Below are 26640 nucleotides of genomic sequence, written 5' to 3'. Positions count from 1 at the left end.
AAATCATCTGAAGCTCTTCTACCACAAAGCAACAGATGCTGAGAGGCAGATTCACGACCTCCTAAAATACACACTCATTTAAAAATACAAAATTCTACCACACACCACTATTTAACTGAGCATTAACAAAGCTGAAGCAACAGACCAAAAACTAGAATGCACTATACGCAATCTTTCGCTCAGTGACACATATCATTTGATGACACAGTGCTGATCAAATCACTTAGAACAAAACTGACATAATATCACAAAACACGATTTTAAATTGCATACCAAGAACACAGAGACTAGTATTTAAGGCTATGCATTTAAACAAGAAGGCCAACGCTTCAGGATCTATGTCTGCTAGCACCTGTTAACCCTGGCCAACACCCTCCAGACCCGTGGTTTCACACTACAACCGTCCCGCTCTGCTCCACACTCCCATAGAACATGAGGTGAGGGGTTAATCTGATATTGTACTGAAGGAAACCACAAAGCGGCGAGCAGATGGCCATCTTTGAGCAAGGTTTCTGCTAATACAAGAAAGCCAGAGATGGAAACAAGAGAAGAATTTTTAACTTAAACCGCAACATTTTTGGCTTGACGTTCACATCTTTGTGCAGATCATGAAGGAGATAAAACAGTGCAAATGCACATGTGAGGTAAACTGAACTTTGACGTGTTCCTCCATGGGTAGGTATAGAGAAACCAAATATACTGCGTTTCATCATTTTGACCTGAGAAAAATCTGCACTTAAGTTTAATTTGTTGGCCAAATACGGATGAAGATAGAAAGCCTTTACAGATTATGGAAAGTGCAAGAGACAGTCAGATTAAAGTCCATCATGGTCTTTCCCACAACGTATCCCTCTGTGAGATCCGGCAACAAAATGACATTTGCTGGATGTGAGAGTGGGAGTATTTGAACTTAATGGGGGAAGGGGTGATGCCATCAGCCACACATTAAATATGTACATGCTCAGTTATAATCATGTTACAATGTGTTTCCTAAAGCTACAAATCAAGATACAACCAAGCTACAGTTTACAGCCAAGCTGTTTGCAATTAAAAAAAAAAAAACCCTCATGGTCTTTTTTTCTTTGTATAACCCTGTGAACTGTTTATATACAAGTATTGGTCATTTTGTTTGGACAGACCACTTTCATCAGACTGGTTTAATCATGCAGTTTCTATTTTATCTTCTGTATTATTTTGGTGGTTAACAGTACATTTTAAGGTACTTCGAGTAGGTTGGTAAATTAGCATTAAAAGTATACTTATAACCAGGGTGCCATTTGCCGGGGGGGATGCGTGGGATTTCCCCCTTTCCGGTCAATGTATCCCTGCCTCTGCTAATTATTTTTTATGCCGTTGGGGATAAATTTTCCCCCTTCAAAGTGATCAGTGCTACTACACAAGTTTTGTGATCCATTCCGTCTCGCCTCTAATCACGGATCCGTGGTTTGATTAAAGTCAATTTTATTTTAAAATGCGCTACTTTGGCTGGCTCTGCCCGCAGCCTCTCTGTATTCACCACTCTGCAGACTTGCTCAATGTCCCGCCCATGGCGCTATCTGATTGGTTACACCTCACGAGTAATAGCCTATCAACACTTGCGAAACGGTTGAAGCTGGTCCGCTGGGCAGTGAAGTTGCCAACTTGGCCACTTTGTCGCTAGATTTGGCGATTTTTTTTCTCCAAAAAAGCGACTAGCAACAAATCTAGTGACTTTTTGGACCATCATTATTTCTCTGAGACTCTCTGGTGCTGCCGTACGAGCGCGAGGTCTCTCTTTCCCAGCACAAGCCTCTCTCTCTGCTTCTGCTGTGTTCAGCGAGCGCAGAGAAGAGCAGCACTTTCAGTAAAAAAAAAGTTATTCTGTTGCTTCTAACGCTATTTTACAAGCAAGTATAGCCGACATCAATCACAGCACAACCACTGACCTTATCGTATGTGTATTTGATTTCATTAGTGCAGATTAATGTTTGAGAGCTGGTTATGTACCACGTCATTTCAGTCATTATAATATTCATTCCGTTGTCTGACAACAGAAACATTAAAATATAGTAATAAAAACAGTTTTATTGAGAATTAAATTAAATGGCTGAATTAAATGCAGAATGTGAGCATAGGGAGGCAATATAATACGACGCACTTACGTCATAAATATGCTGATTAGCACATGACATCAAGAATTAAAATGTTTAAAAACATCCCCCCCACTGTTTTTTTCACAAATTGCACTCTGCTTATAACTATATATTTTATAGTTGTACCATATTTTTTATTGTGAATTTTTGGCAAAACAAACAAAGAAAATGCTTACAGTGTAGATCTGTTAGTCTGACTGCACAAAAACCAGACTGATTTCAGTCAGACACAACATCATCAAATTGATCAATTGTGGTAAATGAATCAACACAAATATACGGATAGAATTAGAGTAAATCTTGTTTTCCAGATTTTATCTTATTTAAAATTCCCCTGCATAATCTAAACTCATTCCAATATGAAAATATTATGATATCACAACACTCCACAATAAATATGAGGCTGTTTGTGTTTCTTGGCTAAAGCATGAAACAGTGCAGATGTACCAGATCACTAAAATGTCAACTGCAGTGCATTATGGTTAAAAGGCAACAGATGCTGGCAGGCAGATTCATGACCTCCTAAAATACACAATCTTTAACAACCCTTGTACCTCACACCTTCTTTTCTGATCACCATTTAACCAAGCTATAGCAGGTTTTTGTGCATTTACGCTACAATTTTCAGTTTTCAACTGTATCATAAACTGTGAGTAAAGGATATAAAAATGCTTTGTCTTGAAATTACCATTTTATTTTGATTATGTTGTCAAAACACACATGCAATAAAGAGGGGGCATTGATAATGTTCCATTGCAATGACGTTAGCCAATCACAACAGTGGCCAATTACTGAGAAGCCTTAAAAGACACGCCTCTTAAAAACAATTTTTCACATATTTACTTGTTTAGTTTTTTGTGCAAATTTGTTTTTCAACTTAAGAAGTAAACCTCAAAGAACATATTAAAATAATACATAAAAAAATCCATGTCTTGACCCCTTTAAAGTGCACGTAAAAGCACTACTAATCCAAATAAGCACAGGGAGTTTATGTATCAAAGAATTACTTTTAAAAGTGCACTCAATAACTTTATTGATCACTGTCACCATCTGGCCTGGATGTATTAAGATGTATTAGCTGCTGCCGCTTTACATTGAAACACTTTACTTAGTCACTGTCACTTGGATTTGGATTTGTAAAGAACTAGTCAAATGCACTATATAAAGTAAAAATATTAGTAATAGTAGTATTATGCATGGCTGGTCAGGTGAAGTCAGCATGGCGGCACCTATTGAATGAATGGGTGGCTCGCAGCATGTAAAATAAAACATCCTTATCTCCATTAAAATTATTTTATTTTATTTTATATATATATATATATATATATATATAATTTATTTTACTTTTGTATGTTTGAGTGTGTGTAAAACATTTTAATCTACCAAAAAATTTCAAGGTGGCCAGTTTCATGATAAACCTGAATCTCTGAATCATTTAATTTACTATGAATTATTTAATTTTACATTTAATGTAATCCGACATATACCAGTATAAACATAAACAACATTTAATTTTCAAACATGACAGTCCAAACAATATCTTTCCAGCTGCAGCCTCAGAGACTGAATGAGCTGAATAAAGCAACTATAGCTCAACCTGACAAAACAGAGTATCAGTAAACACTAACAGTTGCTGATCATTCTTCATCATTTTGATAGAGTTGTTGTTATAATCATATATATCTAGAATACACAAATGTGAGCATTTAAGTGAAATCCACAATTATACCGCAAAACGGTTTTGGCAACTTTGTTTAACCTGTGCCATTTCATTGGGTTAATTCATCAGCAACAATAGCTTCCAGAGAAGTTAAGTGCACTAACGTTACTGCTAACTCCGGCGTTCACAATAAATAAATAACAGGTTCAACCTAGCACGCAACAACATAAAGTATAAAACCCCAAAACAGCGTCGTTGTTATTTCCTTACCTGAATTTAAAGCGTTGAACTCTATTTGGCACAGAACCGCGTCGCTTCGCCTCCCACAGACTCGCAGTGATTTGAACCCGATTAATCCGCGCGAGAGAAGAGACTCTCAGTCTGTTAACTTCACCGGGAGCGCTGCTGCCCGCCGGTGCACACACGTGTGTTTGTCCCTCGCTGTCTGTCTCCACGCAAAAAAATAAGTAAGTAAACTAGTAAGGTAATTGAAATGTGTCTCTGAGTATTTTTAGCCGCGCAGACTCTGCCTCTCATCCGCGGCTCTGTGTGACTTTGGTGAGGGATAACGGGAGGTGAGCGTCGGTTCACAGTAGTGTTATTGTCCGCGAGTGCGACCCGGCGGCCGCTGATGGAAGAGGGCTGGGCTTCAGACATCAACCAGTCCATACACTAGAGACAAAAACAGCCATCTTTATTCATCTGAACGCTTTCAAAGATTCACTATCTGCGGATTGATTGTTAAAAAAAAAAAACATTTATTTGTTAGCATAACATCTAAACAAAACGTTTTTGTTTGTCATAATAAGTAAAAATTTTAACTATTTATTTATTTGTTAAAATATTTTTTTTTAACTTTTGTTTGATAAAAGACTGCATTTGCCTGTTTGTTTGTTTGTTTGTTTGTTTGTTTTGTTTGCTTGTCTTAACTCAGTGAATTTTGGTTCTGTGAAGTGTGAAGAGAGTTTTAAAAACAATAAAAAAAAACTTAAACCCTAAACACAGATGACCATGATTTTCTTTTGAAAGACCTTTGAAAAATGAATAATAAATAAATAAACAAGGACTGCAAACGAATTCTAAATAATAAATAAATCAAGACTGATTTTTTTCTATCTATCTATCTATCTATCTATCTATCTATCTATCTATCTGTCTGTCTGTCTGTCTGTCTGTCTGTCTGTCTGTCTGTCTGTCTGTCTGTCTGTCTGTCTGTCTGTCACTGTTGTTTATTTCACATTCACTTAAACCATAAAGCATTGCCAATTTAGATCTTAACACATTATGGAAGGCTCATTCAGTTTCAGCTTTATAGAGAGGCTGACAGGGTCAAAGGTCACGTTTGGGCTACCTTTCAAGCCAAACAAAGAATGAAATTGCAAAGGCAAAGAAACATAAATGGCTGGATATTTTAAATCAGTTGATTTATTTAGGAAATTATGTCATTTTTATCCTGATTTATTGTTTCAAACAGTCTACCTTTAGCAGTGTTTCTATGTGTGCCACAGACAGAGAGAGAGTGGTCCCACAGATGGTCGGTGTGTTGAGTGGGTGTTTGTTTGAGTGGGTGTGTCCGTGTGGTGGGAGTTCACAGTGAGCCAAAGAAAGAACACACAAACACATTCATGAAAACACACCCAAGCGTGCCACACCTCTCATCCAGCATCACCGTCATCTGACCAATCCCTTTTCACCTCACAGTGGGCATCATAAAAATACAACCAATCTCCTGTCACCCCTGCATATGCCCCGTGGGCAGTCTCCTCCACACCTTCAAAGTAAACCCAGATCAAGGCCTTACTCTTTTCCACAAACACATCATGTTTATTTGCCCATATCAGAACGGTTTCATTGCTTTGAAAATCATAGTGTCGCGGACTCGCGGAGTATATTTTGAAATATGTGTGTTGCAGTTATGGACCCTTTCTGAGTACATTATAAAAGGTGACAAAGAGACCTCAAGTCAAGACTGATTTTCTTATACACACCCACATCAATATGCTCTTTACAAACCTCAAAAGATGGCATTTAGTTAAGATAGAAAAACTGAACTGAGCTGAATTAAACGGTCGAAAGCAGTCTGTCAAAACGCCTAATAAATAAATCAATATACTGTTCCAGATTCTTTCACATTCTTTTTTGGTAAGTCTTGCTAAATGTATTTTTATTTTTGTTCTCATGTCAGATGTGTATGTATGCATGTATGTTTGTATCAGGAGCACCTGATACAATAAAAAAACACAACACAACAAAAAAGCTAATACTGATTCTGATTCTGATTCTAAAGATATAAAAGGATTAATTTCTCCTAAGACTTGGAATGTTGCCTACAACCCGAAGAGGCCGCTGTTGTCAAAATAAACTATTTTTAAACAGCAGGATATTCACTATTTCTTAGTCTACATATAGACTACATAGGGAACCTACATTAAGTTTTCATTTTCCTTAAGTTTGGCTAGGAAAAAAATACATTTTACATTAATGGGGAAGTTTGCAACATATGTTGACTACACACTGTTACATTACATTACATTGTTATAATAATTTACGGCATGTGTTAGTTACGATAGTGGAAGCTAGTGTATTGTAAATAACTTTATGAAACACAAACAGGTAAAACACACACACACACACACACACACACACATATATATATATATATATATATATATATATATATATATATATATATATATATATATATATATATCTATATCTATATATATATATATATATATATATATATATATATTTTTTTTTTTTTGTGTTTGACCTGAAAGTTCTCTGCCTTGAGGATCTGACTGACCTCTGACCTTCTGTGAGAGTGTCTATTTATTCCTCTGCAGTCCAGTGTTTTCTTACACACCAAAGCCAAAAGAAGTGGAATCTGCAAACACTGTCTCTATTTGATGTAACACCTGTGTGTGGAAAACACATGTAACTGAACCACCTCTGAATGAAACCTTTTGCTGAATCCCGCCTTAAAAACCTTTCTGACCAATCCTTACTTGACAAATGCTGTCTGACAAACATTAGATCTTGTCAAATGCATACGTATGTTTTTATTTATTTATTATCCATACTTAATCCAGTGTCTTCTTTTCTGTTTTGCAGGTTTAATGACATTTAGGCATGTAAATGACAATATAATTTAAAAATTTTGGTGGTGAACTATCCATTTAATGCACTTTTTTTTTGTGTGTGTGTGTGTGTGTGTACATGCAGCTCATACTAACATTTCCCAGAGCCTCATGACCCTCTGACAAATAACAATGAATCATATTTTCTGCAGCAATGTCAGCGTAGGCCTATGTGGGAATTATCTGGATGATTCCATGGCAAACTATGACAGAAATCAGTGTCATCATGTCTTTTCTTCTGCTCATTTGCTCACACTGAGCTCTATGGTTATGCTGGATGTCATACATTACTCAGCCACAAATGTCACAGAACCCCCCCCCCCCCCCCCAACCACACACACAGTCAATGTACTAACTGTCTGATCCATAACAATGCACACAAACCGGAAAACACTTTTTGATGTTATAAGCTCTAATCTGATTGTTGTCAGAGAGTAAAAGCATTTTTATCAGTCCGTCTGGAAACAAAGTTGAGTTTACTTATATGCACTGTTGAAGAGAATCGTTTTTGAAGATCAAAGTTTGCGAGGTTAGTGACATAAAATCTATATTCAGTTTTGTTTGAGACTGTAATAAAAATAAAACAGTAATAAGTGAAAATATTATTACAAGCTATAATAACTGTTTTCTATTTAAATATGTTTTAACGTATAATTTAGTTCTGCGATGCAAAGCTGAATTGTCAGCATTATTACTCCAGTCTTCAGTGTCTCATGATCCTTCAGAAATCAGTCTGACTTTAAGGTGAAGGCACATTTATTACCATCAATGCTGAAAACAGTATTTTTTTGTGTGTGTGTCATTTTAGTTAAAAATAAATTCTTGTATAACCTTGAAGTAATTTTGTAGTAATAAGGATTCTTTAATGCAGAGCAAGTTCAGAACTTATTTTATTTGACATAGATGTTTTTTTTTGTAACAACTTAAAAGTCTTTACTGTCACTTTCCATCAATTTAATACATCTTTTCTGAATTAAATATTAATTTCTTTATTAATTCCTTTCAAAAATAGATATAAAAATCTGACCTCTAACCTTTAATGGCAGTGTAAATTTGCATAAAACGATATGCATTTTGTCAATAACAGATGTTTAATGGGAAAAGTGTAAAAAGTGTAACAATTCAACTATGTTTTTATATATTATAAATGTATTATTGTATACATTGTTTTTAAAACCTCCACAAATAAGATTATATCAGAAAATGCAGAACATATCAGGACTATATATTATTAATATATTTATTTAATATTTGCTATCATTGTTTTTACCAACATAATGGTTACTACATTTACGAAAAAAATATAAAACAGAATGAAATAGGATCTCTCTCAAACAGCTTTCAAATTCTTCCTGATGTTTTGTTTGTTTAATTTTTATGGTAGGCTAGAAGTCAATAAAATCCTCAACTTCCTGGAAGTTCAACAAAACTTGTTGTTTTTGTTGAGGAGCAAGGACAGACTTGTCAGGTGTGCACTACTCAGCGCCAAAGACAAATAGCAACGGTTAAAAAACATAACTGTTGTTATTTTGGATGAGAAGAGAACAGAGACCCTCACCTAAATCACGTGACGGTGAAGGTGCGTGGAGGTGGGCGTGTCCTCGCGCGCCTGACTGGCGCTCACCTGGGTCCCTGTGAACAATCCGATGGTCGAGCAGTGCGCTTTGACGGAAGTGGACACGCAGAGTAAGGTGGACGTGCTCATGGCTTCACCTCTGAAAGCGGGATTCCACAGACTGGACGTCCAGAAAACTACATGGGACGTTCCTGACCGCTACACCTCACTCAAGCCCGTTGGCTCTGGAGCCTATGGGACAGTGTGGTAAGGGGGCTGTTACGGTGAATTATTAAATGTAGAAAGAGAATGAGATCTGTTAATGGTTTATGCTGGTTTATGTTGTACATACATATGGTGTATTGCGAATATGTTAAAAGAGACTGAGATATAAATGTTAAGGACGTTTGTAGGCTATAGTAAATGTGATTTATATGCTATATGCCAGATTATGGAATATATTTGGAAAATGCAGTGGCTGAATAAAGCTTATTTTTTAAATCCTATTTAATTTATTGTTTCACTACCTTTTAACAGTGGTATAGATGTCTTAATTCTATGTATTGAATTTGCTTAATGTATTCGTTTTTATTTTTTTTTACTAAAACCCCAGTGCTACACTTTACTGTAACTTGTGTTTATTATGCACATGTAACATCAAAAAATGTATGATATGCTATATGCATCTATGACATAGATCTGAGACTGAGCGAGGATTGGGTGAAATAAACAAATGTGAACTCACATACCTGATGGGCAGGTTTCAGCACGTTTGCAGATAACACAGACATTGCCCCAAAATACTGACAATGTCTCAATCAATAGTGTTCCTCTGTCATGAGCAAAGTCTTTTAGATAAATGCCTTCTGGTAATGAATTTCAATACAAATAAACTGAAAGGGGTTTTTTATTGCTGGTTATGTTTTTATATTTTACCCTTTGTATGTAAGGAAGATGCTACATTTGTTTTGGTATTGGAATTATATTATAATATGTTTAAACAAGCACAATAAAAGCAGGTGTTTTTAATAAAAACAAAAAACAAAACATTCAGACTATACAGGTCAAATTTGACCCACATTTGACCAAATCCTTTAAGCATGTTATGCAATGTTAAATAGCTCTTTTTTCTGACGTTTTCTATCATTTTCAGTTCACACATTTTGTTCTCTGTAATGGGGTACAGCTAAAAGCTGTCCAGTATAAAAGTCCTCTTGGATGTAACTGTCTCCTAAAATGCTACATTGGAAAAAAGTATGCAGGCTCTAAAATGTACTTATAAAATGGACATAATTTGTGATAACACCAGAGAAAAATTAAATGAGCCAGAAAAGGGAATTTTAACTAAGTTCTGTAACATTTCTTTACTGTATATCAAAATTGTATGACTCCTGTATGATAATGATAATGATTGTTTAGCTATATGACATTTGCATGCCATCTCTCTGTTATCTGTGAAACTAATTTCATGTTAACTGAACATGTGATGAGGTTTCTAATGATTACTTGTGTGCAGTTCTGCAACTGACCAGAAGACAAAGGAAAAGGTGGCCATTAAAAAACTATACAGACCATTCCAGTCTCTGATCCATGCTAAACGAGCCTACAGAGAACTGCGGCTGCTCCGTCACATCCAGCACGACAATGTAAGTCTCGAATTCACAAGAGGAAGACAATGAACCCAGAGTAGACTTTTCATCAAATATTGTATGTTTCTGTATTATTTTTTGTATTGTATGTTTATGTCTTCATGACAGACTTGTAATTTGTGACCAAGGATCACAAAACCAGTCTTAAATAAAAAAAATTTGACATTGAGATTTATACAACTAAATAAAGCTGAATAAATCAGCTTTCCATTGATGTATGGTTTATTAGGATCAGACAATATGTGGCCAAGATACAACTATTTGAAAAACTGGAATCTGAGGGTGCAAAAAATAATAATTTCTAAATACTGAAAAAATTGCCTCGATAATTTTGACCCATACACGTTTTTTTTTTTTTTTTTCGGCTATGGCCCAACCCACTTAAGACTTAAGGTCCAGGGTCACATTTATCAACTTTGATTTATCATTTAGACCAGAGCTTTATGTATATATATGTTGTTTTATAATCCTTCTGTCAATTGAAAGAGAAAGAAAAAATTTCATGATACTATTGTTGTGAAAGCCCCCCTTCATCTTCTCAAACCTGTTTCTGTGTTAAGTAAACATTATACCTGACCTCACGCTGCTACTCATTTAATATGGACTTCAGGTTGATTAGCAAGGGGATCAAGAATAATTAATGCAATCCTCTTTTAAGATTACTTTTTGCACTTTGGACAGTGGCTCTGTTACCTTGTCAGTTTGCTAACACTGACAACTCTAAACCCCAAGTTCTATGGACCACCATGTACTCCCTAAAATGTAAGAAAGATTAAGAAACTGAACAAACTATACGTGCCATTCTTGCATTTTTGACATAAACTGAATAATTGTGAAAGGAAATTGAACAAATCTTTGCGATGTACAGACCAACCCTGAATTCAAATATATTTTTCTTCTTGTAGGTTATCTGCCTCCTCAATGTCTTCACCCCTGATTCCACACTGGAGAAATTTGATACTTTGTGAGTGTCAAGATGAACAGAATACATTCCTGTGCAGAACTTTTACGCTTGTCATGACAGGCTTAAGGATGCAGAGCATGCATGCATAGATGTGTGGATGTATTTCTGTGTGACTGAGACTATGTGCTCTATGCATAGTTGTATTATTATTATTATATTTGACCATTTTGTTGATTTTGTGATTTTTCAAAGTTAAGATATTTTTTTAAATCTCAGTTTCAGAGATTTAAATAGAAATACACATTTAAAAAATTCAAACGTCAACATTATTGAAATGCTTACATTTACTAATGCTTTTGCCCAGCTATATGGTGATGCCATTTGTTGCTCAGGATCTTGGACACATAATGAAGAGGAAACAGTTAACCAGCAAAGTCATCACATACCTGTTCTATCAGATACTGCGAGGACTCAAGGTCTGCCTTCATTCTGTTCATTGCCACTTTCAGTCTTCTTTTTGATAGCTATCATACACCAAGTTCCTTGAATACCACTTATTGATGATATTGAATATTGAATGATATTGCATCTTAATAGTAACTGAAACTTGTTTCCTTAGTACATCCATTCTGCTGGGATTATACATCGGGTATGTACAATAAATCTTACAGTATGTAAATACTAGTGTTCTGTTCAAATGCAGCAGAAGTGTTTTGCAATACTATGTGAACACAATAAGTATAATGAACTTATTAATGAGATTGCTACAAATGCAGGCCATGATGTTTCTTTTTATGTTTTTAAAAATGTGAATACATGTTAATTCACAATATGGCCAAAGTCTGATTAATAGCCCTATTGGAATATCCCATATATTATATTGATATACATGATGAAATGACAGAGCTCACTGATGTCTTACTTCAGGATCTTAAGCCTGGTAACCTTGCAGTGGACGAAAACTGTGAATTAAAGGTAACAAAGTTAAAGTAAATTAAAGTAGAATTAATGAGCAGCAAAATAATCTGACATGAATTTATGAATTTCACTTCTGAAAGCTTTTTGTCATTTGCTATGTGGCCTGTTGTCTGACACTCTTTGTAAGATCCTGGATTTTGGGTTGGCGAGGCACGCTGAAACTGAGATGACGGGTTATGTGGTGACTCGCTGGTACAGAGCCCCTGAAGTCATTTTCAACTGGATGCATTATACTCAAACAGGTGACCTTTGACCCAACACACTGTGTACAAGGTGATTTAAAAAGTAAGAGGTTGACCCTATTTATATATATATATATATATATATATATATATATATATATAGTGTGTGTTTTGTGGATGGGTCATATTCTGTTCTGTTGTATCTAGTCTTTTGTCACTCAGTCGTGTTCTTCTGTTCTCAGTTGATGTTTGGTCTGCTGGCTGCATCCTGGCTGAGATGATAACAGGAGAGGTGCTTTTCCCAGGAAGTGACAGTATCCTTTCTATTTACTCGCTTTTTACGTATATCTTTCGACCAAATGAGTGCCTGTTCTTTAACGCTATGTTAAGGTATTGACCAGCTGAAGAAGATCCTCAACTTGACAGGCACACCAAGCTCAACTCTTATTCAGAAAATGCAAAGCAAAGATGTAGGCAAATTCCAACAGACAACTCTAATTCTCTGTTTAAGGAACATGTGATTCTTGAGTCTATTTTCCATGATTGTTTTGATGTGTTTGCAGGCTCAATCATATGTCCGCTCACTTCCTGTACAAAAGAAAAAGGCCTTCAAAGAGGTCTTTTCGGGTATGGATCCTAATGGTATGTTCACAACTTCCAAATCAATTTTACCTTTAGACCATATAAGATGTAGATGAGTTTGTTTCTGCATTGGAAAAGATTTGGAGAAATGTATCCTTCACTTTCTCTGCAGTGAATGGGTGACGTTGCATAGATTTTGAATGAGGAAATGTCACCATCTAGTGGGAGAATACTACATTAGCTACTAAATTACTATGATAGCCATTATTATTATCGCTTGACAGAGCTTTAAGCATTTAATAATATTCTAAACCCTCAAACAAGGCTTTTTAAAGCTGATAATAATGCTTGTCTTGACAAGGTTTACCATCAAATTGTAAATTGTATTCTTTACTGTAATTCAGCTTGATTTAATGTGTGTTCCATGTACAGCCATTGACCTGTTGGAAGGCATGCTGGTTTTAGACCAAGAGGTCAGACTTACGGCGAAAAACGCTCTTTCGCATCCATATCTTTCTGAGTTCCATGACCCTGAAAACGAGCCTGTGTCTCCTGCATATGATGATTCCTTCGAGAGTCTGGATCTGGCCGTCAGCGAATGGAAGAGTGAGAGCATATACATACACACATATAAAACTCCATCTTCTGTTTAATCTGCTCTGAAACATTTCTAAATTCTAATGTTGTTCTTGACATAATTTTTTTTTAAAATACTATTCTGTCTTTTCATGTCTCACAGGTCTTATCCACATGGAGATCATGACATTTGATCCAGACAACCCCAGAGTGACTGCAACATAATATCTCATATTCATATCGAGAGAACAGCACTCCAAAATATCAAAGCCACTGATCAACTATTGTTTGCTTTTTGTTGTCAAATGCCATTGGCTAGATGTCTTTAAAACCTGTTGTTATCAAGCACAGTTCAATAGATATCATCCTTTTTTCTTTGTTATCAAACATTAACTAAATATATATTGACAATGTCTAAGTGTATAAACCAGTTTTTACTGAACTTTAAGAACTCAAGATTTGTAAGTTAATGAGAAAAGATACAGTGTAAAGAAATAAATGATTTTTTGTGGATATCTTTGTCCTTAATTATTATACTTATTATATTGACGTTTAATATTAACTTTTAGATTATTTATAGCATTTTATAGCATTTTATAGATACAATTGGATATCAGTTATTAATCATTATTAATTTAGCGTTAGGGGGCGGTATTTGATAGGTATGGGCTACCTTAAATCTCCGTTCGAACTTGCCAGTCTGCTTTGAAGTTTCCTGACTGCACCATTAAGGAATATATTTTGGATCTGCTGGATGACAGTGTACCCAAAAATCGGTATCAGGGACCTCGTATTGTTTTTTGGCCTGCTCTGTCAGGTCTTCACTCTGATAAATCAATCATCTGCTTTCGACAGAGGTTGGTATCTCTCACAGGACACTTGCTATCAGGTTCATCAACTTAAACAACAACAGAATTGTGCTTTAAGGAGAATGAGTAATGCTAACTGACCTGCCAGCTAAACCCTCACTGAATGGAAGCTCAGTTTGCCTGCTGTAACCCGATATTTTGGCAGTGCCTGGTCAGGTGTGGTTTTTAAGTCCGGTGGGAACGCGTTTTAATAGTGGTTGGGTAGTAGGCCTATTCATTTGTTTAGCCAACACGTGTGTAGTGTACATTAAACTTTTTTTTTTTTTAGTTTCACATTTAGCAGTGTTATTTAAGTCTCTGAATAGTTTTGTTACCCTCATGTTTTAGCTAGTGCCTTACGCCTGTTGCCCTTTCTAAATCTCGAGGAGAACATCACAAGAATAAGTGAGTATTTTTCCCTCACCAATATCCTAACAATGCTGTCAATATTCATAACAGTGGTGGAACAGCATGAGTTTTTGATTTTTAAACCTTTTTACATTTGTTTCACAGAGTCAGATATTTACTTTAAGTCATTTTACCCCAATGTTATTTTATGATTATTCTGAATTAATTTAATTAATAATTACTAGCTTTACAAGTTTGTCAGTTACAAAAATCAACAAACTTTAAAGAATACTGAGGTATTACCATGGTACATTTTTCTAATCTTTTGGTATTTTTTGCTAGTTGTGATCCATGTTAAATGGATGTTAGCTAATTTGATTTCAATATGAATATTATGTTTGCTTGTGTGTATTCGTAATATGGGTTAAAATTATCAGGATAATATGGGGGGGGGGAGTATTTTTTGGAAAATATTTTGAAAATATTTTCTAAATTATTTATTCAATATTTGGAAAATATTTTCTAAATTCTTTCTTAGAAAAAAAAATGACAAATTAATGTAATTCTCATCTGTTGAGACTTACCAAAAATGTTTTCAGTGAAAAAAAAAAAAGTACCATAAAAATAATTTGACAAATACCTTTGAAAGTAATTGTTTAGATGTGTACACACTCACATATATTTAAGATGCAAGCTGAATATGTTATTAATGCTTTTTACACTACATTTTAGGTCTATTAAATTGAAACTTTTCTTGCAATTGGTCTAAAGGTTTTTCAAAACCAAATTTTTTTTCCTCCTTTTTTTATTGTGGACACTCTGTGGACATGTCATTTACTTAAATATCTCTATAGCAGTGATAATCAAATGAGCTTTTTGGTTGCAATTGTGTATCCCTATGTGTTGTGTAAAAAAAGAAAGGTTGAAAAAATAACAACTGAAGACAAATCATTTAATGTAACCCTGATTTATTGGTGTTTCCAAATGGTACATGGCTTGATGAATACAACAATTTTGACATAAGAACAGCTCATCAGCCCATCGTCCAAAATCAGGAAAAGGAAAGAGAGAGAGTAAAAGTTGGGTAATAACTGAGATTTGCCTCACAGTTACCCCCCTCTGAGGGCAGTACAATCTCAATTGAGTAGATTTTGTTGCACTATGAGCATGCAGCAGAAGCATTAATAATGTTGTTTGTAGTAATGCAGAATTATGAGTCAGCTGAAAAAATTATTCATTTTGTGTGTTTAATACTTGCATGTCTTGACATAGGGCAACAAAAGCTATTCAACCTGAAGAAGTACTTGAGCTCCATGCTTTGTCTGTCTCATTAGCTCCTTTCTCACTGTGTATCCCCTTAAGGAAAATTTGTACTCTGGATGAGGAGTGATGCCAAGAAGCAAAAGAGCGGGGAACTGGGTGGAAATATTTGGTTTAAAGGCGGCGCTGCTGGCTGCTCTGCACCACAGAGCGGGACATTGAGACTTGGCTGCTGCCGCCTCCGCCACCAATGGACATCCCTGAGCCACCACCATAGCCATAGCCGCTCCCACTGCTGAAGCCACCACCAAATCCAGATCCACCGCTGAATCCAGATCCACCCCCGAAACCAGAACCACCACCAAATCCGGAACCACCACCGAATCCGGAACCACCACCGAATCCGAAGCCACCGCCGCCGCCACCACCTGTGAACCAAAAAAAACATAGACATTAGTTTTACTGAACACCAATGCAGTATTTATAGCAAATGATAAGCTTTTTGTCCAAGGTCATGATAGGAAAAGATAATATGCTTACCGCTGGAACTGCTGGTTGACTGCTGGATGTGGACAGTTGCAGAGCCACCACCAGAAGCAATCCTGACAAAGAAAATAAATGTCAATATAAAGACAAATTTAAACAGTAAAAAATATACATTCAAAATAGCAAAGAGACTGACCTGCTCTCCTCTCCTTCCAGAAGTTTCCTGTAGGTGGCGATCTCAATGTCCAAGGCCAGTTTGACATTCATGAGCTCCTGGTACTCACGCACCTGGCGCGCCATATCCTGCTTTGCTCTTTGCAGGGCTTCTTCCAGGTCCTTAATGCGGAGCTTGGCATCCTTCACTGCCAGTTCTCCACGCTCCTCAGCCTCAGCGATCTGAGATTCCAGGTTGGCACGCTGAACAGTTCAAAGAAGACATTATGACTTAGTTTTCAGCAACACTTTTACATTATTCTTGTCCTCAGATACTCATTTACATCATGTTATATTCAACGTAACATGCACATTTTCATCATTAACAGTGCAAATCTTTCTTTGAAAGTACATTTCGTACTAAGGATTTGGTTGGCAATCTAATTCAGGTTAAAATCTCACCCAAAAGCATCCAAAGACTAACAAAATTCTTACTTGTCCTTTGACAGCTTCAATTTCATTCTGAAGTCTGCTGATCATGCGGTTGAGTTCAGCAATCTCCTGCTTGGTGTTGCGAAGGTCATCTCCATATTTGCCAGCAGATGACTGCATCTCCTCGAACTAGGTGGGGAAAAGAAAAGAGTCATTGTGTTTAGAATCTGTCAGTTGATTGCTTTAAAATAGAGTTGTTTTGATGCTTGAACATCTTTTCTTACCTTCTGTTTGTACCATGACTCGGCCTCAGCGCGGCTGCGGTTGGCGATGTCCTCATACTGAGCACGGACCTCAGCAACGATGGAATCCATGTCCAGGTTGCGACTGTTGTCCATTTCCACAATGACTGATGTGTCTTTAATCTGTGACTGGAGATCACGCAGCTCCTAAAATTGTGAAAGGTGAAGGTTTGAGATCTAATACTGAAAACTAGCATCTCAGTGGTAATATAATTTCAATCAAACTCTCACCTCCTCAAAGATGGCCCTGAGGAAGTTGATTTCATCTTGAAGAGAATCAAGCTTGGCCTCAAGCTCAACCTTGTTCATGTAGGCTGCATCAACATCCTATGAAGACATGCACAGAGCTCAATACAGTATGTGGCTTTTACAGATGTATAATGAAAGGAATTGCAAAATATAACTAGAAGATCAAGACAGCAGTCAAGTGTTTTACCTTCTTGAGCAGGACAAATTCATTCTCCACTGAGGCACGCTTGTTGATTTCATCCTCATATCTGCCAAGATAAGTTTTCAACTTTAGCACATTGCTTGTCAAATTATACCATGCATACAAAGTGTAATTCATAGACTATAAACCTGCTCTTGCACAGCTACTCACTTGTTCTTGAAGTCCTCTACCAAGTTCTGCATGTTCTTTAGCTCTCCTTCTAACTTCATCTTCTCATTACCAAGTCCGTCAAGCTGTCTGCGCAGGTTGGCGATGTAGGCCTCGAACATGGCATCGATGTTGGAGCGGGTGGTGGTCTGGTCCTGCAGTAAACTCCATTTTGTCTCGAGTACTTTGTTCTGCTGTTCCAGGAAGCGCACCTGTGTTGTAGATGAACCACGATTTGAATAAATGGCTTTATTAGGACATCAAAGATCTCTGATATGCCATTGCTCATGCCACAAGATAAGTCTTTTACAGTAAGTATTAAACACGCCTCTTATTGCATGTCAGGACTTGCAGTGACACACCTTTGGCACCTTTAGCGGAATTTATTAGCATATGTGCCATTCCATTTTCATGGAGTAACTGTCCTCTTAATATGCACACTCCCCTATGGAGATAATGAAATGCTAACCTCAAGTGACACCACAACATGTTCAGACTCTCTATGCTCCAATTTATGCTCCCAAAACAATGTTTGCCTCCAGGCATTCAGGCGAGGCTCTTAGGAGACCTGTGCCAAGCTGCAGGCCTTAACAGAGATGATATGGCACGCCTTACCCTCAGGTACTAACTGTCTCCACCCTCCTGCAGATTTATCCCATGCAATTAATTTTTTTTTTTGCATAATCTCACAATGACTTTGAACTTGCATGGTTCACATAAAAAGAGCAAAGCATCAATGACATCAGTTATGTGAGCTACATGATTGCTGATTATATCTCTTGCCAGAATCATACAAATGGGCGTAGCACCTAGGTAAGGGGGTGAAATGTACAAGGTGTGGTTACATGGTGAATTCCCCAAAGGTGTCAGAGGACCAAAACAGTAAACTTGTTTTGTTTAGGATAAACTAAAATTACTATTAGGACCTACATAAAGTTACTTTTAGAGCCATTTTTATGAGAAGTGTTGCATTGAGTATGAGTTAAACATGGTGCTCATCTGTTACACACACACACACATATCTGCATTGCTGCCATGGGGATAGATGGCAAACTTGATCCATGCCCTTATTTGGATTGGCCTAGTAATTGGATCTCCCCTGGTTTGGGTTTCAAATTCACCCTTACTGTCTGATAACAATTGCATGAAGTAAAAAACCTCAAGCCTGTGCTAAGATATAGACTTTGACTGCTTGACTAAAATGTAGGGATGATGCAAAATATGGCAAATGCAATGCAAGCCTGTCTCCTATGTGCTTACTGTTATATAGAATCTGACACTAGGAGGATTTCAGGTGCAAGTGACTGGCTGTGAAGTATTTAAGGAGAAGAACCCAGCTCATATACAGTCCCTTGAAATGTGTGCATGAAAACCCATAATTCAAATGCAAAGTCAAAATGTTGGAGGTGTAAAATTAGATTGTTGTGTTGTACAAATTTGTATGCTTGCAAGAAGAAGACTAACCTTGTCAATGAAGGAAGCAAAACGGTTGTTGAGGGTCTTGATCTGCTCTTTCTCCTGGGTGCGGACAACTTGGATGTTGGGGTCGATTTCTAGGTTCAGTGGGGCTAGGAGGCCTTTGTTGACTGTGACAGCTGTGATGGGTACCACACCACCAGGGAACCCTCCACCAAGACCACCACCGAATCCTGAACCACCGCCAAATCCACCACCACTGCCGAATCCAGCACCACTGCCAAATCCACCACCACTGCCGCCAAATCCTGCACCACTGCCGTAACCTCCTCCGAGACCTCCTCCATAGCCTCCGCCACCACCGCCCATGCTGTAGCTGAAGCTTGATCCAGATCCTCCTCCGAAGCCACTGCCGCCAAAGCCACCGCCACCACCACCACCGGAGCGACGGTATGACACAGTGCTCATTCTGCCGCCAATGGGAGCTGCGCTGGCAGACATGCTGGAGAAGGATTTCCTCATACCTCCACCCATGCCTCCACCCATGCTGCCGCCACTCATGCTTCCACCGCTGATGGTGTAAGAAGTGGTTTTGGTCGAAGACATGGCTGCTGTCGTCTATGAAGGGATGAGGTTTAGAGAGAGAAAGAGCAGGATGAGACAGAGAGATCCAGAGCAGAAGAGCTCACTAAGAGGAAACTTAAATCCCTCTGAGTGCCTTCTTCAAGGAGTGCAGCAGTTTTTATACCTCTTATGCTACGGGAGGGGTTCACCTGACCACTCCCCTTTCAGCCTCAGGCTCCTGTCCTGCCTTCTGTCCCAGTCCAAGTGATACATACACCCATCTTGCTGGGCTGGTATGGGAGCACTTTCAGCAGAGAAGGCCTGGTCACACCCTGATTTTTATGCACACTCTCTCACGTAAAGTTGAGAAACTAGGAGAGGAACAGGGAGTAGAAAAACAAGGTCAAACTACCAGAATTCAGCACACCCTCTTCTTGCATGTACTACAAAACATTTTTGTATTTTACTAGTGCTCTGTAATCCAATGGACCTTAGTTAAATAACCAGATGGCATTCTATAAATTTAGCACATGGCAAACTATACAACTCCATACATATTTCATGATTTTGGGAGGTTCAGGGCTCTCTGTTTGCTTTAAGTTTCATGCAAGAGTATTAAATAGGGGAATATTTGATGAAGGGCTTAAATGTGACCCGCAGGCTCCTATTTCCAGTCAAACAATCAAGCTTCTGTTCTCTCACCTCAATGGCACTAGTCACGGACACTACTTCACCACCTTGCTCTGTGGTTCCCAGAGGGCTGACGCAGTTGCATGCAAAGCAGATTTTTATTATACCTCATATTAAAACACATAGCACAGACTTTATTGGGAATGTTAACAGCTTTGTTTGCTTCAGAGTTTAACTTTAGTTGGGATTGTTGTAAGTGAGTATTAGAACTCAGAGAAGAGAATAATGGCTGCATCAGTGTGGTTATTTTTGTAGCTGTCCTTAGGTGGCATTATTTAGCAACACGTGCTGCTTTTGTTAGCATGTCAGTATCGCCCCTATCATGTTCAAACAGTCAGTGCGGTTCTGCAGACTTGGGAAGTGGACAGGTCTGAAAGATTCATTTAGAAAACTTGTAAGAGTTAATCAGATAAAGTGAAGTGCACATCAGGAATAGATTCAGTCTGTCAGGTTTATTAACGTGAGAAAGCTAGCACATTAACAGGGACCTCTATAAACAAATCCACTTGTCACTCAGAGGAAAGTTAGGCATATTTGTCTGTAAAAATTCAGGAGGAGTCACTTTGTTAAAAAACATTGTTAACGTGGTATTTGGCCCCCAGTGCATTTTTTCTTAAAATGGTACAGCCTATTGTTAATGCATTGATCTGAACAGTGATACTGTCAAGTCTTTGTCAGATGTTGAGGGGGTTTTGGTGGAGTTTCACCCCAGCATTTACTTTGAATGTGTACAATGCAATCTGTCAGGTGGGAGATTGGATTGTGAGATGTCTTGAAGCATCCTGTACAGAAATCATGTGAATTGCATTTTTATGTGATTACAGAAAAACACTTTTTGCACGAATGTGTGTTTAGCTTGGCAATGTGTGATAATTTTGTATTCAGTTGTACTTATTTCTTGTGACTTTGGTGTTATATATTTTTTATCACTCTCATAACAACCAATCTTCTCTAATTTAAGATGAAAGAGTAGTGCATTTAGAGTGCAACTGTTGGTGTGTAACATATTTTCATTGGGACATATGAAAACATTGGTCAACAGTTGTGGTTATTTAGGCCTACTAAACATCCTTTTAGAGAAACCAGAAATTATATTTATATATATATATATAAAGTCATAATATAAAGTATATATGTATAGCAGGCAATACAATAAATCATATTGACTCACTGGATCTATAATGGCTAAAATATCTATGGAGCCAACTTGTATGATCGATAAATATCGTAAGTGAATATCAATGCCAATGACTTTATTACTGAAATATAAAAGTATAGAGGGTCAGTCAAAGTCTAGAATTAAGAAGTAAAAATAGTATCAAATTTCCCTTTATTTATTTTTTATTGTAATGTATCATTCTCTCTCTCTCTCTCTCTCTCTCTCTATATATATATATATATACAGTACAGATCAAAAGTTTGGACACACCTTCTCATTCAAAGATTTTTCTTTATTTTCATGACTATGAAAATTGTAGATTCACACTGAAGGCATCAAAACTATGAATTGACACACCTGGAATTATTTATGGAATTATATACATAACAAAAAAGTGTGAAACAACTGAAAATATGTCATATTCTAGGTTCTTCAAAGTAGCCACCTTTTGCTTTGATTACTGCTTTGCACACTCTTGGCATTCTCTTGATGAGCTTCAAGAGGTAGTCACCTGAAATGGTCTTCCAACAGTCTTGAAGGAGTTCCCTGAGAGATACTTAGCACTTGTTGGCCCTTTTGCCTTCAGTCTGCGGTCCAGCTCACCCCTAAACCATCTCGATTGGGTTCAGGTCCGGTGACTGTGGAGGCCAGGTCATCTGGAGCAGCACCCCATCACTCTCCTTCTTGGTCAAATAGCCCTTGATGCCTTCAGTGGGACTCTACAATTTTCATAGTCATGAAAACTGAACAAAATCAAAAGAGTCTATCGATTGAATTGACAGTTGAATTTTCACTTGGCGGGGAGTTTATGTGGTGGCGTCTTCCTTAGTAAGGCCTCGGTGAAGTAGGCCTAACCTTAGCAGCCACAACAATATTTTGTCCACTGTCTTCATCCGTGCAATAGAGCACACTATAAATTAAAAGCTTTTCATGGTTTGTGCTTTTTGTTTTTACCCAAAATCTGACTAATATATCACTGTACAGTTCAGTAAGCAACAATAATGAAGAACCATATTGGCACAATATGGACAAATTCAGGCTTTGTGTGCCATCACCACACAGTGCAACAAAGAAAAGTGAATCGTTGGTTGGTTAGTCATACTGCGCTTTGGATTGTCTGAACATGAAAGCTGTAACTTCGTATTAGGTGGGGCCCAACATTGCCAATAACGCAATGCTTGAAATATGTCCAGATCCTGATTTATTTATGTGACTTTTTACTGTCTTGTTCACCGGTTGTAACTTCCACTGTTGAACTTATTTCATACATTTAAATGATAATTTTTCTGTAATTTATTACATCGCGTCCATGTGGTGAGGTGTTTTTTTTTTTTTTTGACTGTTTAATTGCAATGATAAAAGGGCATGATAAAAAGTTATGGCAACAAACTTGCAAAATCTTAAACAGTATTCCATTCTCTACATCATATCTCCAGTATATACTGTACTGAAAAAGCATTTCATTTTGTGTGCATCATACAAAATAATCAGTGAAACAGGGCAACAATGAACACATTGCAACACATATTTTTACAGCTTTACTCTATGATTATTACAGAGTCTCCTGTGTTTTCATAGGAGTCTTTTATAGTTTATGACGGCATTAAAAGGCAGAGCAGCTCTTGAGCTGAAATCTGAGAGTTGCTCAGACATAGTCATATTCATTTTGTTGAAACAAGGGATGTCTTCTTTTTCATGAAAGCCCACCAATCATGAGTAAGATGGGTCCCACCTTTTCAAACCACACCCCTTTTTCTTGTCCACACCCAAGTTTTTGAGATTAATTTCCAAATATGGTTACGATCATTCACAAGAACATAGCCTTATGAACTAATAACTGTCTTCATGAAATAAAATGACATTTACTACTGGGTGGAGTGAAGTTTGTGCTTTCTGCTCCTGTATTAAACAGATTGTGCAGACCGGCCTAAATTAAATGGGAAGAAATGAATAGAAGAAAATGTCCTGTGTTTAAAAACTGCATTAACAAACACTTTGTACACTTGAGTACAACTCTATACTGCTAATAATAGTCTTGAACATAATAAAATTAACTGTTCATCCATCATTTGTTTTTGTGTAGATTAGTTTTTGCTACATTTATCTTTGCTAAATAATCACTTGTGGAAAGAGTTTTCCTATAAATGTCACTTTAATTATTCTGAAGCATTTTAAAAGAATGCAGAATGAAGGAAGATGAGAATGAAAGGGAGACTTTTATTACTTTTAAGACAGGTTAAAATGCACTAGTGCACCTGTTGTTACATTTTCTTTCATGTCACAGTTGATAATATGATAATATGACTGCTTATCAACTAAAAAAAAGGGACACTAAATCAATCATTTTAAATGCTGCTACTAGTAATCCCAGCATTATAATGTAAATGGAAAATGAATGAATAATACATTTTAAAATGGCTAAAGATTACATTTAACAGTGTTATTAAATTATTAATGTTTAATAAGCAAGGTTAAATAAGCACGAGCACGACTAAAGAGATTGAAAATACTGGGAAATACAGGACTTTTCTTATTAACTTATATAAAAGAGTATACATGAGTACTTTAATATTGAAAATGACTATTTGAAACATTCACCTTCTACCTGGCTGTTCAACTTGTTTCTGGCTTTGCCTTCAAGCTTCTAGAACTCAAACTCTGCAGAAACATTCAACGGTAGGCAACTTGTCAGCACAAGCTGAGGAATGCTTCAGATGTCTCTGAAAATCCTTGCACAGCAAAAGGTTCATTATAACACAATTTTTATATAACAAATTAAAAAAAATGTTTTGACATTTCTGTTTAATGTGCAATATATTTTATATTGTCATATAAGATAACCTAAGCATAATCTAAGCATGCCTCTGCATTAGCATAACTTTATATGGGTGGGTTTGGGTATGTGTGCGGCTCATCTTTGGATGGAAGGAGCCCCTCACGTACAACTCGTTTAGGAAGAGTTCTCCCATAGGAGTGCCTTTAATTATTCGGATGATAACTGAAACATCCTGTTCAATTTAGAGAGTCTCCAGGCTGAGTCAAAGGGCTGGGCCAACAAGCTCTGAGAAAAGGTGTGATTGAGGCCCCTTTTCTTTCATAAACCCGACTGAACCTGGACCAGCCAGGTGTGGTGATGGGCGTCTGAATGTGAGTGCATGTGGGAATTGGTGTATGGCTGCTGTCTAGAATTGCTTGGGTTTCACTTGATTTCCCTGTGCTGTGAAGAGATATTGATGACTTTTGCATATCAACGGCCTACAAATGTGCATGCAGGAATCTCCAATTCAACTTAAACGTACCCTTTCACGTGCCTGAAAGCATTTAAGATATCTGTGTTTAACCATAAATACAATACATTCTGTTTTAAACTGTACATTTCATTTTGGTGTTTTATATATAGTTTTGTTCCATTTGTGAACTCCTGTTTCAAGGTGCTCTCGATTAATACCTGTATATTTGGACAGATCTTGCTTACTGTTATAATACTATGCATTTAGCATAACCTTTTGCTTCAGAAAGATGATTTTTGGATGTGCAATGCATGCTTGGTTTAGTAAACTGACAGATCTGCTACTTTCATACAGTTAATTTGTACAATTTAATGGTATTGATCAATGCAAAGGAGCAATGAAAACAGGCATGTCAACAAAAACAGTGAAAAAATATACTACTCATAAGCATAGCATGCAAACCTGTCAGGAGTTATTTGGTGAAGGACAGATCTTTCTCTTCTTCACTCCTCTAGACTCCTGCGTTGTCTATGGTGTGATATAAACTCCTGTTCATGGCCTTAGGAACAACAGCTCTGAACACACCAACTCAGGTGGGATTCGAACCCACAACCTCTGAATTCAACAATCAGTGTTCTTACAGCTTGAGCTAACGTGTAACCTACCAAATGAGATCCCACAGGTAGCCTACATGGAAAGAGGAACAAGGTCCTGCGTTTGGTTTCTAAGTGGATAAAATGGATCGTCTTGTGTCTTTAGAAAAAATGGCCAGAAACTGATAACATATGTGTTATTCTACTTTTATTTTAATCTTATTTTGTTATCATTGTTATCAACTAAACCAAAAACTATTAAAAACTTTTGAAGCTGAAACTAAAATGAAATGATTAAACATAAATTATGGTATTGTATAAAAATGACATGAAATAATAATATAAATATTATAATGAAAAACTTAATATACAACTTAATAATACAAATATTAGATGGAAAAACTTGAAATGAAGCTTAAACTAGAAATGTTGCTTTGATAACTAACTAAAATAAGTTTAAGTTGAAACACTAAAATTAAATAAACAATATAATTTTAAGCTAAAAATAAAGACCAAAGCTGAAAAATTAATTTAACCTAATTAATAATATAACGTATCAAATATGAATTATCAAATACAACAATTATTTTTTTATTAATGAAGTGTATGTGTATAATATTTGCATATTTTTCTGCATACCATGGCTGGTCTTCTCCCACTGTATATTCAACAACAACAAAAAAGACCACTGCAACACATGCCACATGGTATCGAAGACAACTCATGTTATCTAGCATTCTTGACATGGATCATAACTTAACTTTTGATAATTACCCTAAACACTTATTTCAGGTCCCAAAAATGTCTTTTACCTCTTGAGACCAGATTGAACTGGCATGAGCCAGCTTGTAGTGAAATATGCCAAACTAAAAAAGGAGGCCTCTTTTCACTTTTCTGAATCATACACTTGGCCTGAGCACCGTACGACTCACAAAACATCCTCAGTGAGAGTGTCAATTAGCTCATAGTTGAGACTTGCCCTCACCGAGTCATAAATGCATTGTTTGTTAAATGATCTATTTCGACTGTAAATCTGGTTTGCTTCTAGCTATTGATGCATGAATTGTCCGTGACATCACCACATAATTCGCAAAGTGTAAATGCATGCATAAAATTGCTGTTTAAATTAAACAGCAGTGTTTAGTCTAGTTAGCTAATATATTATTTATTAAGTTAATGAGTTGACTTCGTTTATGTTTTAGG

The 26640-nt window shown here is 36.8% G+C and overlaps 3 protein-coding genes across 5 annotated transcripts in view; 1 reads left to right on the top strand and 2 right to left on the bottom strand.

Moving 5' to 3' along the window:
* LOC132117991 (plexin-B1-like) overlaps positions 1–4406 on the bottom strand; it is an 83456-nt gene extending 79050 nt beyond the window's left edge. For 2 of the 3 annotated variants that reach the window (XM_059527436.1, XM_059527437.1), the window contains exon 1: positions 4063–4406. The gene's annotated coding sequence lies outside the window, so the exon portion shown is untranslated. The remainder of the gene's footprint in view (positions 1–4062) is intronic. The other variant, XM_059527438.1, reaches the window with a different exon arrangement.
* A 4116-nt stretch (positions 4407–8522) lies between these two features.
* LOC132117989 (mitogen-activated protein kinase 14A-like) lies at positions 8523–13864 on the top strand. The gene is made up of 12 exons (XM_059527433.1): positions 8523–8754; positions 10004–10133; positions 11042–11100; positions 11405–11516; positions 11660–11689; positions 11968–12015; positions 12146–12260; positions 12443–12514; positions 12591–12670; positions 12764–12842; positions 13215–13388; positions 13522–13864. Exons 1-12 carry the CDS (start codon positions 8579–8581, stop codon positions 13581–13583), a joined length of 1137 nt encoding a protein of 378 aa, XP_059383416.1. The 5' UTR covers positions 8523–8578; the 3' UTR covers positions 13584–13864.
* Positions 13865–15958: 2094 nt separating this feature from the next.
* Positions 15959–19934, bottom strand: LOC132117990 (keratin, type II cytoskeletal 8-like). Its single transcript, XM_059527435.1, has 9 exons — positions 19250–19934; positions 17789–17997; positions 17624–17684; positions 17419–17514; positions 17170–17334; positions 16949–17074; positions 16497–16717; positions 16355–16416; positions 15959–16242 (listed from the first exon to the last, which is right to left on the bottom strand). Exons 1-9 carry the CDS (start codon positions 19805–19807, stop codon positions 15989–15991), a joined length of 1752 nt encoding a protein of 583 aa, XP_059383418.1. The 5' UTR covers positions 19808–19934; the 3' UTR covers positions 15959–15988.
* Between the last annotated feature and the right edge of the window lie 6706 nt (positions 19935–26640).

The sequence above is a fragment of the Carassius carassius genome, chromosome 37 (genome assembly GCF_963082965.1).
Source record: "Carassius carassius chromosome 37, fCarCar2.1, whole genome shotgun sequence".
Lineage (NCBI taxonomy): Eukaryota > Metazoa > Chordata > Actinopteri > Cypriniformes > Cyprinidae > Carassius > Carassius carassius.
The sequence above is the reverse complement of the archived record's forward strand: the minus strand, read 5'-3'. Positions and strand labels throughout refer to the sequence as shown.